Source organism: Cyprinus carpio, chromosome A13, assembly GCF_018340385.1.
Source record: "Cyprinus carpio isolate SPL01 chromosome A13, ASM1834038v1, whole genome shotgun sequence".
NCBI classification, from domain to species: Eukaryota; Metazoa; Chordata; class Actinopteri; order Cypriniformes; family Cyprinidae; genus Cyprinus; species Cyprinus carpio.
In genome coordinates, this window is record NC_056584.1 from 23,669,942 (window position 1) to 23,682,129 (window position 12,188).

The 12,188-nt window shown below is 34.6% G+C and overlaps 1 protein-coding gene across 15 annotated transcripts in view; it reads right to left on the reverse strand.

Annotated features, from left to right (window-relative positions):
* Nucleotides 1–326: 326 nt before the first annotated feature.
* The window catches only part of LOC109051550 (leucine-rich repeat flightless-interacting protein 2-like), a 30,385-nt gene continuing 18,523 nt past the window's right edge, over nucleotides 327–12,188 (reverse strand). For 6 of the 15 annotated variants that reach the window (XM_042769403.1, XM_042769402.1, XM_042769407.1 and 3 more), the window contains 12 exons: nucleotides 8,099–8,233; nucleotides 7,709–7,780; nucleotides 5,800–5,970; nucleotides 5,462–5,554; nucleotides 5,061–5,153; nucleotides 3,793–3,894; nucleotides 3,161–3,293; nucleotides 3,023–3,072; nucleotides 2,825–2,945; nucleotides 2,643–2,722; nucleotides 1,611–1,715; nucleotides 327–1,362 (listed from right to left, as the gene is read on the reverse strand). In XM_042769403.1, the coding sequence (XP_042625337.1) occupies nucleotides 1,252–1,362; nucleotides 1,611–1,715; nucleotides 2,643–2,722; nucleotides 2,825–2,945; nucleotides 3,023–3,072; nucleotides 3,161–3,293; nucleotides 3,793–3,894; nucleotides 5,061–5,153; nucleotides 5,462–5,554; nucleotides 5,800–5,970; nucleotides 7,709–7,780; nucleotides 8,099–8,233 (1,266 nt within the window). In that variant the 3' untranslated portion in view covers nucleotides 327–1,251. The remainder of the gene's footprint in view (nucleotides 1,363–1,610; nucleotides 1,716–2,642; nucleotides 2,723–2,824; nucleotides 2,946–3,022; nucleotides 3,073–3,160; nucleotides 3,294–3,792; nucleotides 3,895–5,060; nucleotides 5,154–5,461; nucleotides 5,555–5,799; nucleotides 5,971–7,708; nucleotides 7,781–8,098; nucleotides 8,234–12,188) is intronic. The other 9 variants (XM_042769404.1, XM_042769411.1, XM_042769405.1 and 6 more) reach the window with 5 other exon arrangements.

The following is a 12,188-nucleotide window of genomic DNA, read 5'->3' on the forward strand; positions in this document are numbered from 1 at the left end:
AAGAAACAAACTCTTCTACATCTTGGATGGCCTGAGGATTGAGTACGTTTTCAGCAAATTGTCCTTTTTAGATGAACTATTCCTTTAACATAAACATGCAATGTGATAGTGTCATGTGTAAATACAACATACTACTGTTTGAAATGTTTAACATTGCATAATGTTCTTTTATTTCCATAAATTATAGTGTGCACTAAAGGCTGCTTTTACATGCATGTGGCCATCGGCTGAGCCAGTGCTGTTATGTTGGGCTATATCAAACAGATTGCCATTCTGTAGTGCAGAAATTAAACCACCTTAAAGTCCAAAAATAATACTGAGAGAGGTTAATTTGTAAATTGTGTAGTTTATTTACAGTATACTTTGCAGCTGCTTTAGTCACAATCACTGTGCGCATGAAGTGTCAAACAATTGGTTTCTAGTGTGATTAAAAAGTTGCACCAAACCGGATTACAACAGCATTGTGAAAGGCATCAAGTGGCATTTGGGACTTGAATCTGAACACAATGTCACAGTAGAAACATCGGTCTCTTACTGGGAGTTAAAATCATTACATTTAGTGTAAAAATTGGTGTAGTCCATTGTGACAAAGAACTTCAAAAAAAAAAAAAAACCCTAACAAAATTCGATGTGCCCTGCAAACAATCACAATTCATGAATCACCCACCCGTTCATACTGCATTCATTTACACATTTATTTTCAAGAAATATTTTAAATATTTGAAACAAAACAAAAATACTTAATTGAAACCATAGCAGACATGATTAATTCTCTATAAATGTTCAACTCATGGCTGTACCCTTTATTAAACACATTGATGTTTTTTGTACCGGTAGAAATATATGCTTTTCCTGTATAGTGTTACAATGCATATAACCCTCGTCCTCCCTGTGAAGGCACATTGCTGTGTAAGCATTTACATGGACGTCAAGGGCCCTGCATTCATGTCAATTTACAGTTTAAAAAGCGCTTTTATATGTGTGCAACTTACAAAAGAGGAGGGGGAAAAAGCACCCAGTCCGAGCAATGAAACCTCAACGGCTACCGTGATGTACCAAGCTTTTAAAGACAACAAAACCAACAGAAGTACAATATTCTTAGGTTCAGAAAAGGTTTAGAGGCTTCCTCCCTCACAGTGCTGCCTTAGTGGGGTGTAAATCTGTATTTTACCACGAGAGGCAAGGAAAGAAGTTAAAGGGCCTGCAGTTTTGTTTTTGGTGTCCTACTGTAAGGTGTTGGAGAGTCTCTCTTCACTGCTGGGACAGAAGAGCGTTTCTGTTTGCTTTCATCTTCTCCAGGCGCTTTACAAGATGGTTGTTGGTCATTTCCATTTCTTCGATCTTGTCCAAGGCTGTGCGCAGCTACAAAAAGAAAAGAGATGTGTGAGGATGACTCCTTACAGTGACTGCTAATATGAGAAGAGTTTGATTTTCTCTACTCTTGGATTTGGCATCGGGTACTATTTTTTTAAATTAACAGATATTTTCCATGACTTCTCCAGGACCAGACATCAGATGTTATGATTATGGGGACCCTGACTGTGTGATATGTGTATAGGTCAATATCAGAGATGTTTGAGCGGCAAGTTTCTTCAGTGTTGGGTTCATACCTCCCTCTGAAGTTTTCTTTTCTCTGCTTTCAGTTCATCTTCTACCTTTTCTGCATTATCTGATGCAGATTTATATCTGGACACCTGTCCTTCAAGTCTATTTACCTGAAAGACACATACAAAAAAATACAACAGTTATGTTAATATTCAATCTTTTTTTTAACATTAATAATTATTTATAAAAAAAAAAATCAATCAATCAAAAAGTGGCAATGTTTTAAATAATTGTAATTATTAGTGATTAATATTTTTAATTTATAAATTAATATTTTAAATGTATAAACTGCATCTTACAAATACAATTAGAATTTTACTTTTATTAAAAAAATTAATTTGACATTTTTTTAAATTCTCAGTAAGAGGTAATAAAATATCAATCACCACTGAAAATAATGGGAATTGAACAAAAAACTAATATATAAACACAAAGATGCATTAAACTGGTCAAAAGTGGCAGTATTACGTTGTTACAAAAATGTCTATTTTACATCAACCTTTTTTTTTTTTTTTTTACGTTCTATTCATCTAACAATCCTGAAAAAAAATGCATCACAGTTTCCACCGAAAATATTGAGCAGCTTTGTTCAACATTGATAAGTAATGTTCCTTGAGCAGCAAATAAGCACATTAGAAAGATTTCTGAAGGATCATGAGACACTGAAGACTTTATCACCAATTAAGCTTTACCACCACAGGAATAAATTACTTCATTTTAAAATATATTCTAAAAAAAAAAAAAAAAATAAAATTAATATATATATATATATTCAATTGTGTTTTGTTGTATTTTGAAAATGCAGCCTTGTAAACTAAAAACATGGAAAAACATGTACATGAAAAAAAATGTCATTGCTTTAAAACTGTCACAACCTTAAAAAAATCTTATTGGTCCTAAATAGGTTTCATTTTCTGTGCAAATTATACTATACTAATAATACTTCTGTTACATTTTATACTACTGTTACATACTATTGTTATGTAGGTTATACTTTCTATTGTAATAACTTTATGATGTTTTAATTATAAACTCACATTTTGTTCCATAGTTGCCATTTCCTGTTCAGCTTTTGAAAGCTTGAATTTGTATTCACTTATCTGTCTATTGGCGTCCCCTACAGAAAACAGACAGTATTACAGTGTGGTATATGTGAAGGTAAATGTAAAGAATGTTAATGAAGACTTCATTGTGCGCTAGCATGTTTCACAGGTCATACTCTGCATCTCGATGAAATGCAGGTCACTGCCGTTCTCCATTCGCTCTCCTTCTGTGTAAACACTGTCGATCTTTAAGTGCTTTTGTCTTTCTTCCTCCAGCTGCATCTTTAGTTTTCTGATCTAAAAGAGCACATACGTGTCACTTCAACTCATCTATGCCAATAATCCATTTTGATTCACTTCATGCACAATCATACCTGGGACAAAAGTTCATCCTTTTCATCCGCAAGCTTTCGTAGTCTTACATCTGGGGTATGAGCACAGAAAATGAGCATTATGCCATTGTTTCATCCTAATATATATATATAAGGTTGACAGTGTATTTGGAGACTCACCCAAAGGTCCATCTCCTGCTGACTCCAGCACCTGCGCTGCCTCTTGTGTGACCACAGTGATGCCTGAGGTAGGAGACTCGTGGCTGATGTCTCCGTTGGGCATATCCTCGGGTATGATGACCAGCCTGTGTTTCTGCCACAGCAGAAGGGTCACAATAAATTCAAGTATAAAAGTCTTTTTTTAATGGACACTGGCCACATACACAATGCAGTACAGTTGTCACTCCTCTTCTGGACACATACATTTTGAGTGACAACTCAAGAAAACATTCTGAAACAATGGCCTAGTTGCGATGGCCTTCTGCATGTCTCCTTTATAGAGAACGCCATCCCAAAATGCACTGTGATGGGCTCAATAGGTAAAAAAACATAAAAAAACATAAAAATCCAAGATGGCAGACAACGCAAGAAAATAGTCAATAATAAATCAGCTCAGATAAAATAGCTCAAATTATTTAAAACTATTGTAATGTTATGTTCAAAGTTCAGAGTGTTTACATGGCCAGTGAAATGCAGAGAAAACAAATACAGGCAGTAAGCCAAAAACTTTCCATTAAAACGATCTGTTTATTGTTGTTATGCAGTGCTGATGGCAAGCTTTCATCCTGTGCAGGAGCACCTGAAGGACGTACCTCTCCCATTTGGCTTTTCCCCTTGAGGTCAGCCAGCTCATCCCTGAGCTCATCTCTCTCATTCCTAATGCAATCAAAGTATTCTTTCTGTCTCTCTAACGCCTGGCCACACGAAGGGCAGGAAAAGAGAGAGGAGTAAAGAGAAAAGTAGACAAAGAGAGCAGAAAACACACAATGAACATGGCCTTCAGTTTGGGCTGGGCAATATAGGTTTAATATATATATATATATATATATATTATAAATCATCACAAATATTTCATATGTTGCCCAGCCTTAGCTTTAGTCATAGATGGCAGGATGAAAATAGAGCATGCTGACAGATGAACAGTGCAGGAAGTGAAGGGATGATGTTATTAGTTATATAGCTCTGTATAGTTCATTTCTTTCAATCTTCTTGAGCAATTCATGGATGTTCATGCAGAAGTGAGTATACCAAAAGTAAAACTAATCAATCTTCTGGATGTAATATATTTTCATGCACTATGTATCTTCAATTTTGAAAACTATTGTGTGGTACCCAGCACTTCTGGTGTAAATAGCTGAGGCTCATGGGATACTAGCAGAGGGCAGTACTGTGCATTGACAACTTTTTTTTTCATTCATTGTGCATAAATCCATTCAAACAAAAATGTATGCAAATATATTTTTAGAAATTAGTTCTTGTGAACAAGATCCAGATGTCTTTTTTCGACTAAATCCATGTCAAACAAAACATGTATGCACAACACACATATTTTTATATTAATATAGTTTTATATATTAGGGCTGAACAAATGATCACGATTATGTCTTTTTTATATGTATGTGTACAATTTTATTATGTATATATATAACACACACATCAATCCTTTTTAAAAATATTTATATATATATATATATATATATTCTTATATTTTATATTATATATAAATATATTTATATATAAACATAACATATTCTTCTTAAATATATACATGCATGTGTGTATTTATATATACAATAAATATACACAGTATACACACATATATTTATGTACACAAACTTTTACATGTGATTAATCGTGATTACACACACAGCCCTTATGAATGATGAAACACACAAACACACACACACACACACACACACACACGAATGAACACAAAAACACACACATATATATATATATATATATGAATAAGGCTGCCTGGCAAAACTAAAGTTAATAGATGGCTAAAAAAAATGAATAAAAAGTTAATTTGACAAGTCTTTCGCTGTCAATCCAAGCAGCATCTCCTAGACCATCCTACCGCAATCTTTTTGTCCTTCCAGTTAACAGTTTCCTGCAGGTCAAATGCCTCTCTTGTGAGGTTATCTAGCTTTTGCTGAATTTTCTGGTTCTCCTGGGGATGCGTTTAATAAAGCAGAGAAGGGGATAAAGGACAGATTCAAAATAGAAACAACAAAGAAGTGATGAGACAGAACATATGAAGGAAGAAAACAAGAGGATCTCAATGGGGGAAAGTGAATGATATAAAGACTTCCCATTTCAACCAGGAAGAACATAAAGCACACTTTCACTCAAAGACTTCAAATCATCTGTAACTTGATTATTCTGCAAAAGCTTTTAAAACATTGAGTCTAATGCAAATGTTTCTAATGTCTTCAAATGAATTTGTGGTCGATAAACCATTTCTGTTCTGGGTTCTACCTCGATAAGTTCATCTCGCTGACGAATTCCCTCCTTCATCTCCTCTAGTTTGTGCTGTAGGACTGAACACGTGTGCTTCTGCCGCTCTAACTCCTGTCAATCAAAAGAAAAATACATTCATACATTCAATACATTCAAATCACATCATAATCTGCCAAAGCTTCTGAATAGGGCTCAAACATCTAATGAATGTATCTGAAATAAACTGCTGACAATACACGGCATTCACAATCTGCTGGGTCTGTGTATTGTGGCAATAAGACAGCTGGACCATACAATGAATTTTTGTCAGATTTATCAAAACAGTTTTCTAGTAAATAATAATTTATTATAAGCACCTTTGATTTCTCCCCTGTTTCCCTGTGCAGCTCTGACATTTGTTCTTCCATCTCCTCGATGACGTCTTTGAGTGTGTCCACTTGGTAGATGAGGTTTGCCTTTTCATTGTCCAGCTGGGCGTTGGATACCATGGCTTTCTTGTACTTCTCCTCCACTTCCGACAGAGAATCCTAAACAAAGGGAGGAACAATTCTTCACACAAAAGTACCTGAATAGCTTTCCATGGTAAAAAACCACTACAAAATGTAATGACAGGCAAATAAACAGAACACACTGACCACTGCACTGAAGATTAGATGTGATGTACAGGTAAAAATTTAAAAAATTAAAGTGTAATACATAACATTCTAAATAAAGTAATATAGAAATTTTTAAGTCAACATGAAATCAAAATGGTCCCATTTACTTACTAAATGCATGTTCCTGGTCTTACTGTCCACATTTCTTTGTAACTCGCCCTAAAAAGATTATAACTGGCTCCGCCTCTGAAATGACTTTCCCTTATCGGCTCCTTCCCTCCAAATCACTTATCCCATCCAGGTAAACTACTGCTCAAAGGTTTAGGGTCGTTAAAGATTTGTTTATGCTCCAATGCTCACCAAGACTGCATTCAGTTGATCAAAAATACAGAAAAGAAAAAAATGTAAGAGCTGTTTTCTATTTTAATCTATTTAAAAGTTTAATTTATTCCTGTGATGGCAAAGCTGAGTTTTCATCAGCCATTAATCCAGTCTTCAGTGTCACATGATCCTTCAGTAACGTTACTAATCCCCAACTTCTGAACAGTAGTACTGTATATGTAATGCCAACTTTCTAACAATCCAATCAATTCTCAATAGATAAAGTCCCTAAATAGGTTGTTTGCAGCATTGCATGTTGACTTTAACACTGAATAATATATGACATCAGATATAAGAAGGTACAAACATCATTATCAAACAATAACCAAAATCCTATACATATAATGGGACTTTAATGGTAGCCAGTGGGCTGAAGGTCCAAATTGCAGTTTCAATGCAGCTTTAAAGAGCTCTACACGATCCCATCCGAGGAATAAGTACATACTTTTTAACCACAAATGCTCATCTTGCACTAGCTCGACTTTACTCATTACGTAGTCATGTTGGAAAGATCATATGTGATGTAGGCAGAAGTACCTATCCAGTGTTTACAAAGCAAACGTGCAAAGAAAGTTAAATGCCCTTTACAGAAAAAAGGTAAAACAACGATTTTGGATGATTTTGAAGTTGGAGGAGAAAATGAGATGGATTAATTCAAACTACCCCAACTACCTCAACAAAAACACACAAATTAAAAGCTAACTGCACTTGACCTTTCCAATGTGATTTTATAATGCACAAATTTGCAAATGTGCATTTGTGTTTAAAAAGTACTGTACATACATTTTTATTTTTTTAGAAAATGACAGATGGTTTTGCTAGATAAGACCCCTTTTCCTCGGCTGGGATCATGTAAAGCCATTTGAAGCTGCAAGGAAACTGCAAATTTGGACCTTCAACCCGTTGGCCACCACTTATGTCCATTATATTGAGAAAAATCCTGGAATGTTTTCCTCAAAAACCTTAATTTCTTTGTGACTGAAGACAGAAAGACATGAAAATCTTGGATGACATGGGGGTGAGTAAATTATCAGGAAATTTTTATTCTGGAAGTGATCTAATCCTTCAACAGTAGTTGGGAGTGAAGCAGAAGCCTTCCGTGTGATTTTGGCTCTTTGGAGCAATTAAGTCATCAGGAAATGACTGTAGACTAAACGTGACTGTAAAGAGCTAATGTAATAAGTGAAAGACTCATGCAAGGCTCATGCGTTCAGACTAAGAAGTGTGAAGAGCCTGGTGTGTTAGTGCAGAACGAGGGAAGGCATGCATTGAGCTCAGGACCCTCTACCTTCAACTCTTTAAGACCCTGCATGTATCGGCCCTCTACATCCTGAATCTGGTCCTTTAGATCATAGATGTCCTGTTGAGATGGAGGTATGAATCATGATTCACTGAAGGTCAGAGCGGTGACCTCTAATTGTACATTCATACAAACACAAAGAGGGAGAGAGCTTCCCAAAGGCATTCAAACATAAAGAGGAAAGAAACGAAAGCATTAACAAACACAAATAAAACTGAAATGAACACAAGTGGATTCCCTGAGATCAGATGCATTCAATAGGAAAGTATGATGCTCTATGCTTAGCCAAAATATGTTCAAAAGTATGTTTCTTGTTTCAAGAAATACCTGAGAAATCTGTATTACAGTTTGTGCAATGCAAATAAACAACAAAATTACCTTTAACTCGCTGATAGAAGCTTCTGCATCCATAATGATGCTTCCAGCATCTCCGCTGCCCCTTCTAGAACTGCTACCTCCCAGAGATGCCAGGGCAGCTGCGGAGAGCGCCGGAGTGGTACATCGAGAGGAGGGCTGGAGGAAATGAGAGCACAAAACACCCATAAACAATGAATCAAAAAAATATTCAACAACCTTATCACAGGTTGGTTAATTTTATTTGCAAAAAATTTGGCTCTTGAGAAAATTTTGCTAATTTGCAGATGAAACTTGGTTAGATATTTTATTATTACCAAATGTGACTCAAGCATCCAAATACTGTTGGGGCCACTGTGCATCCCTAAGAGTTTTAATGATTGATACTTGGGTCAGTTAGATTTCTTTTTGTAGTTTTTGAAAGAAGTCTCTTCACCTACTGCTCACCAATACTGCATTTATCTGATAAAGTAGTAATATTCTGATATCATTACAATTTAAAATAACAATTTATTTCTGTGCACCAATTTTCAGCACCATTACTTTTAGTATCAAGACTAGAAATCATTATTATATGCTAATCAAGAAACATTTCTTATTATTATCAATAAATCATTATTATATGCTAATCAAGAAACATTTCTAATTATTATCTGTTGAAAAAAGCTGTGCTGTTTAATATTTTTGTGGGTTCTTTGATTAATAGTAAGTTCAAAAAACAACATTTATTTAGAAGATAATATTTTGTAAAATTAATGACACTTTTGATTCATTTAATGTATCTTTCCAGAATGTATCCTTACTGTCCCAGGGCTCCAAACAAAAAAATAGAGTAAGGAGCCATTGGCTCCTATTAGAAAATAACTTAGGTGCCAAATTATTTGTTTAGGTGCCACAGATTAATCAAAAAAAATCAAATTTCCACCCGCAGTCCCTTTTTATTTGATCAGGGACAATGCACAGAAAAAACATTAGTCTAAAAAAGAAGAGATGTCATGTGCCAGGTTATAGCAAAAAATGCTAATTTCCACCCGCAGTCCCTGGACAGGTAGATGTTATAGGCCCTACGTACAAAAGTTCATAAAACATATACAGAACAATACATAAAATCATTACTTTACTCACATCATAAAAAACACAACTCCACTTCAGGAATCTATCACTCACTCACTCACTTACTCAGAATTTACATTGTTCATATCACAGTCAATTTAGTGCGTACAGGTTTGCTTTAATAATAACCACTGTTTGGACAGGCGTGTAAATGTACTGTAGTTTGTACATGAGATAATTTCATTTGGAAGAATATTCCAAAGGTTTGCTGCTTTATAAAAGAATGATTGTTGACCATATGTGGTTCTACGTTTTGGAACACTGCACTCTCCTCTGACTGTCGACCGTGTGGCTCTAGAAATTCTCTCTGAATTTAATGTGACAAATTTTCTCAAGGGGGGAGCAGCAATGTTGTGGATAATTTTAAATAAAGCAGAAATTTGATTATATTTAATGAGGTTTTCAAAACTCAAAATGTTATATTTACTTTGTACTTTACAGTGATGGTACTGGCGAGGCTTTTTATCATGGATTTTTATGGCCCTTTTTATATAATGATTCAAGTAATTTTAACGATGTTTTACACGCCTGAGAACAACTAGACATGCAATACAGAAGATGTGGGACAATCATAGTGTTGAGGTATATATTTGAGGCTTCCGTAGTTAATGAATTTCTAATATGTTTTATAGTTCATCAAATTAAATTTCAATTTATTACTAAGATTTTTTATGTGACTTTTAAAACCAAGGTTCGAATCGAGTATTAGACCTAAATATTTTGTTTCATTTACATTTTTAATTTGTTTGTCCATTTACTTGAATTTCTTGAGTTACTTGTAATTTACGTTTATTTGAAAAAAACATTGAGACCGTTTTATCAACGTTTAAGGTCAGACAAGACGTATGTAACCATTGTGCAACTTTTTGCATCTCTTTTGATAATTTGTCAGCAACCTCCAGCTCATTTTTCCCCAGAAGTGAAGATAACCGTATCATCAGCGTACATGATTATATCAACGTCCGAACACACTGTAGGGAGGTCATTTATATAGATGCTAAAAAGCAAGGGTCCCAAAATAGACCCTTGCGGCACTCCCATCGAAGTGGCTCTGAACACAGATTGGATGTTATTCACTTGCACACACTGATGTCGGTTGCTCAAATAAGATCTTATCCAATTTTGGGTGTGCTCAGAGAGACTGTATTGATTTAATTTACTGTAAAGTATCTGGTGATTGACAGTATCAAAAGCTTTACGCAGATCAAGGAAGACTGCTCCCACCACCCTTCCCGATCCACATATGCCCTGATAGTTTCCAGGAAGTAACAACAGGCAGAGTCTGTTGAGTATTTCCGTCTGAAACCTGTAATATTCTCTTGTCCAGCATCATGTGATTCAAAGTGGGTAGTAAGTTGCTCTGCCACTGTCTTCTCGAGCACTTTTGACGCAGCTGGGAGGATACTTATTGGACGATAATTGTTCATGTCTTGTTTGTTCCCAGACTTAAATATTGGAGTGACAATCGCAGGTTTTAAGGCTGCTGGAAAAATACCTTCACTAATCGATTGATTGATCATTATTGTTAACGGATCAGAGAAGATGTCCTTATATTGTTTAAGAAATGAAGTATCAAGTCCATAAATATCTTTTGCTTTGCTGTTGTTTAGCACAGTAATAATAATTTTTCAGCTTTAGTTTTAGTTATGAGCTAAGATTAAAACCAGATTTGTCACTGATTGTGAGAAGGGGGTGAGCAATGTGAAAATTCTGAGCCATTTTTTGGATATTGTTTAAAAAAATAATCATTAAAATTTGTTGCTATTGCAAAAGAGTCATCAATAATTTTTCCCTCTATATTTAGACAAATATTCTCACATTTTGACTTTTCCTTTCCAATCAGTTTATCAATAGTTTTCCATATTAATCTACTATTACCTTGTGCATTTCTAATGATTTCAAGAAAAAAACTGGCTTTGGCCTTTCTAAGCTCAGCTGTAACTTTATTTCTTTGATTTGTAAAGGCGAATCGAATCCGTTGTTAGTCCTGATTTGAGAAATTTTTTTAGCGCCATATCTCGCTTTTTCATCATATCCTCAATAATTTTGTTAAACCATGGCAAATTTTCGTTTTGCACGTCGCTTTCTTTGATTCTTTTTTGTATATTTGATTAAAATGTCATTTACAGCCAACATAAGATCATGACAGCCCTGTTCACAAGATTTTTTCTCCAGGATGTCTGCCCACTTTGTTTGTATTAAATCTTTTTCCACCAGTTGTAAATCTTTCTTTGGAATGAATGTGATATACATTTTACTATTCGTTTGATTTTCATTCTTGCACCTTGTTTTTATCAATTTTCTAGCTACTAGAGTTAAATTGTGAATTGTGAATTGTGTAATTAAATTATAAGTTTTAATTATTCTCTCTCGGGTTTATTTGTCAATATTAAATCTATTAAAGTTTGAGAGGATCTTGTTATACGAGTTGGTTTACTTAATAGTTGTGTCATTTGAAAAGGTTTTGTTATTTCTTTGAGTTTGTTTCTACATGATTTCTCAAACCAATTTAAATTAAGGTCACCCAGAAGAATGACTTCTTTTTCCATCACACTGTTTAAGTAAATTACCAAGAGAAATAAAGAAATCATTAGTAGCTTTAGGAGGTCGATAAATTGCTAATACACAATAATTTATTTATGTCTCATCTTTTATTAACTTATTTACCTCTCATATTCACCTTTTATTATCATATTAATTTATTTATGTCTCATCTTTTCTTGACTTTATCAGCATTTAAATCCATCTTTTCTTGTAACTAAATATCTTTTCCAACTTGAAATACACAGTCACAAAGAATTGTTCATTATCTGTACCAATATCATGGGCCATAAGCATCACTTGGCCAGTTTGGGCTCCTCCTCAATGTATCCTGTAAATGTTTTCATACACTCTTAAAATTAAAGGTGCTTCACGATGCCAAAGAAGAACCTTTTTTGTCTAAATGGTTTCATAAAGAACCTTTAACATCTGAAGAACCTTTAAGTTTCACAAAAGGTTC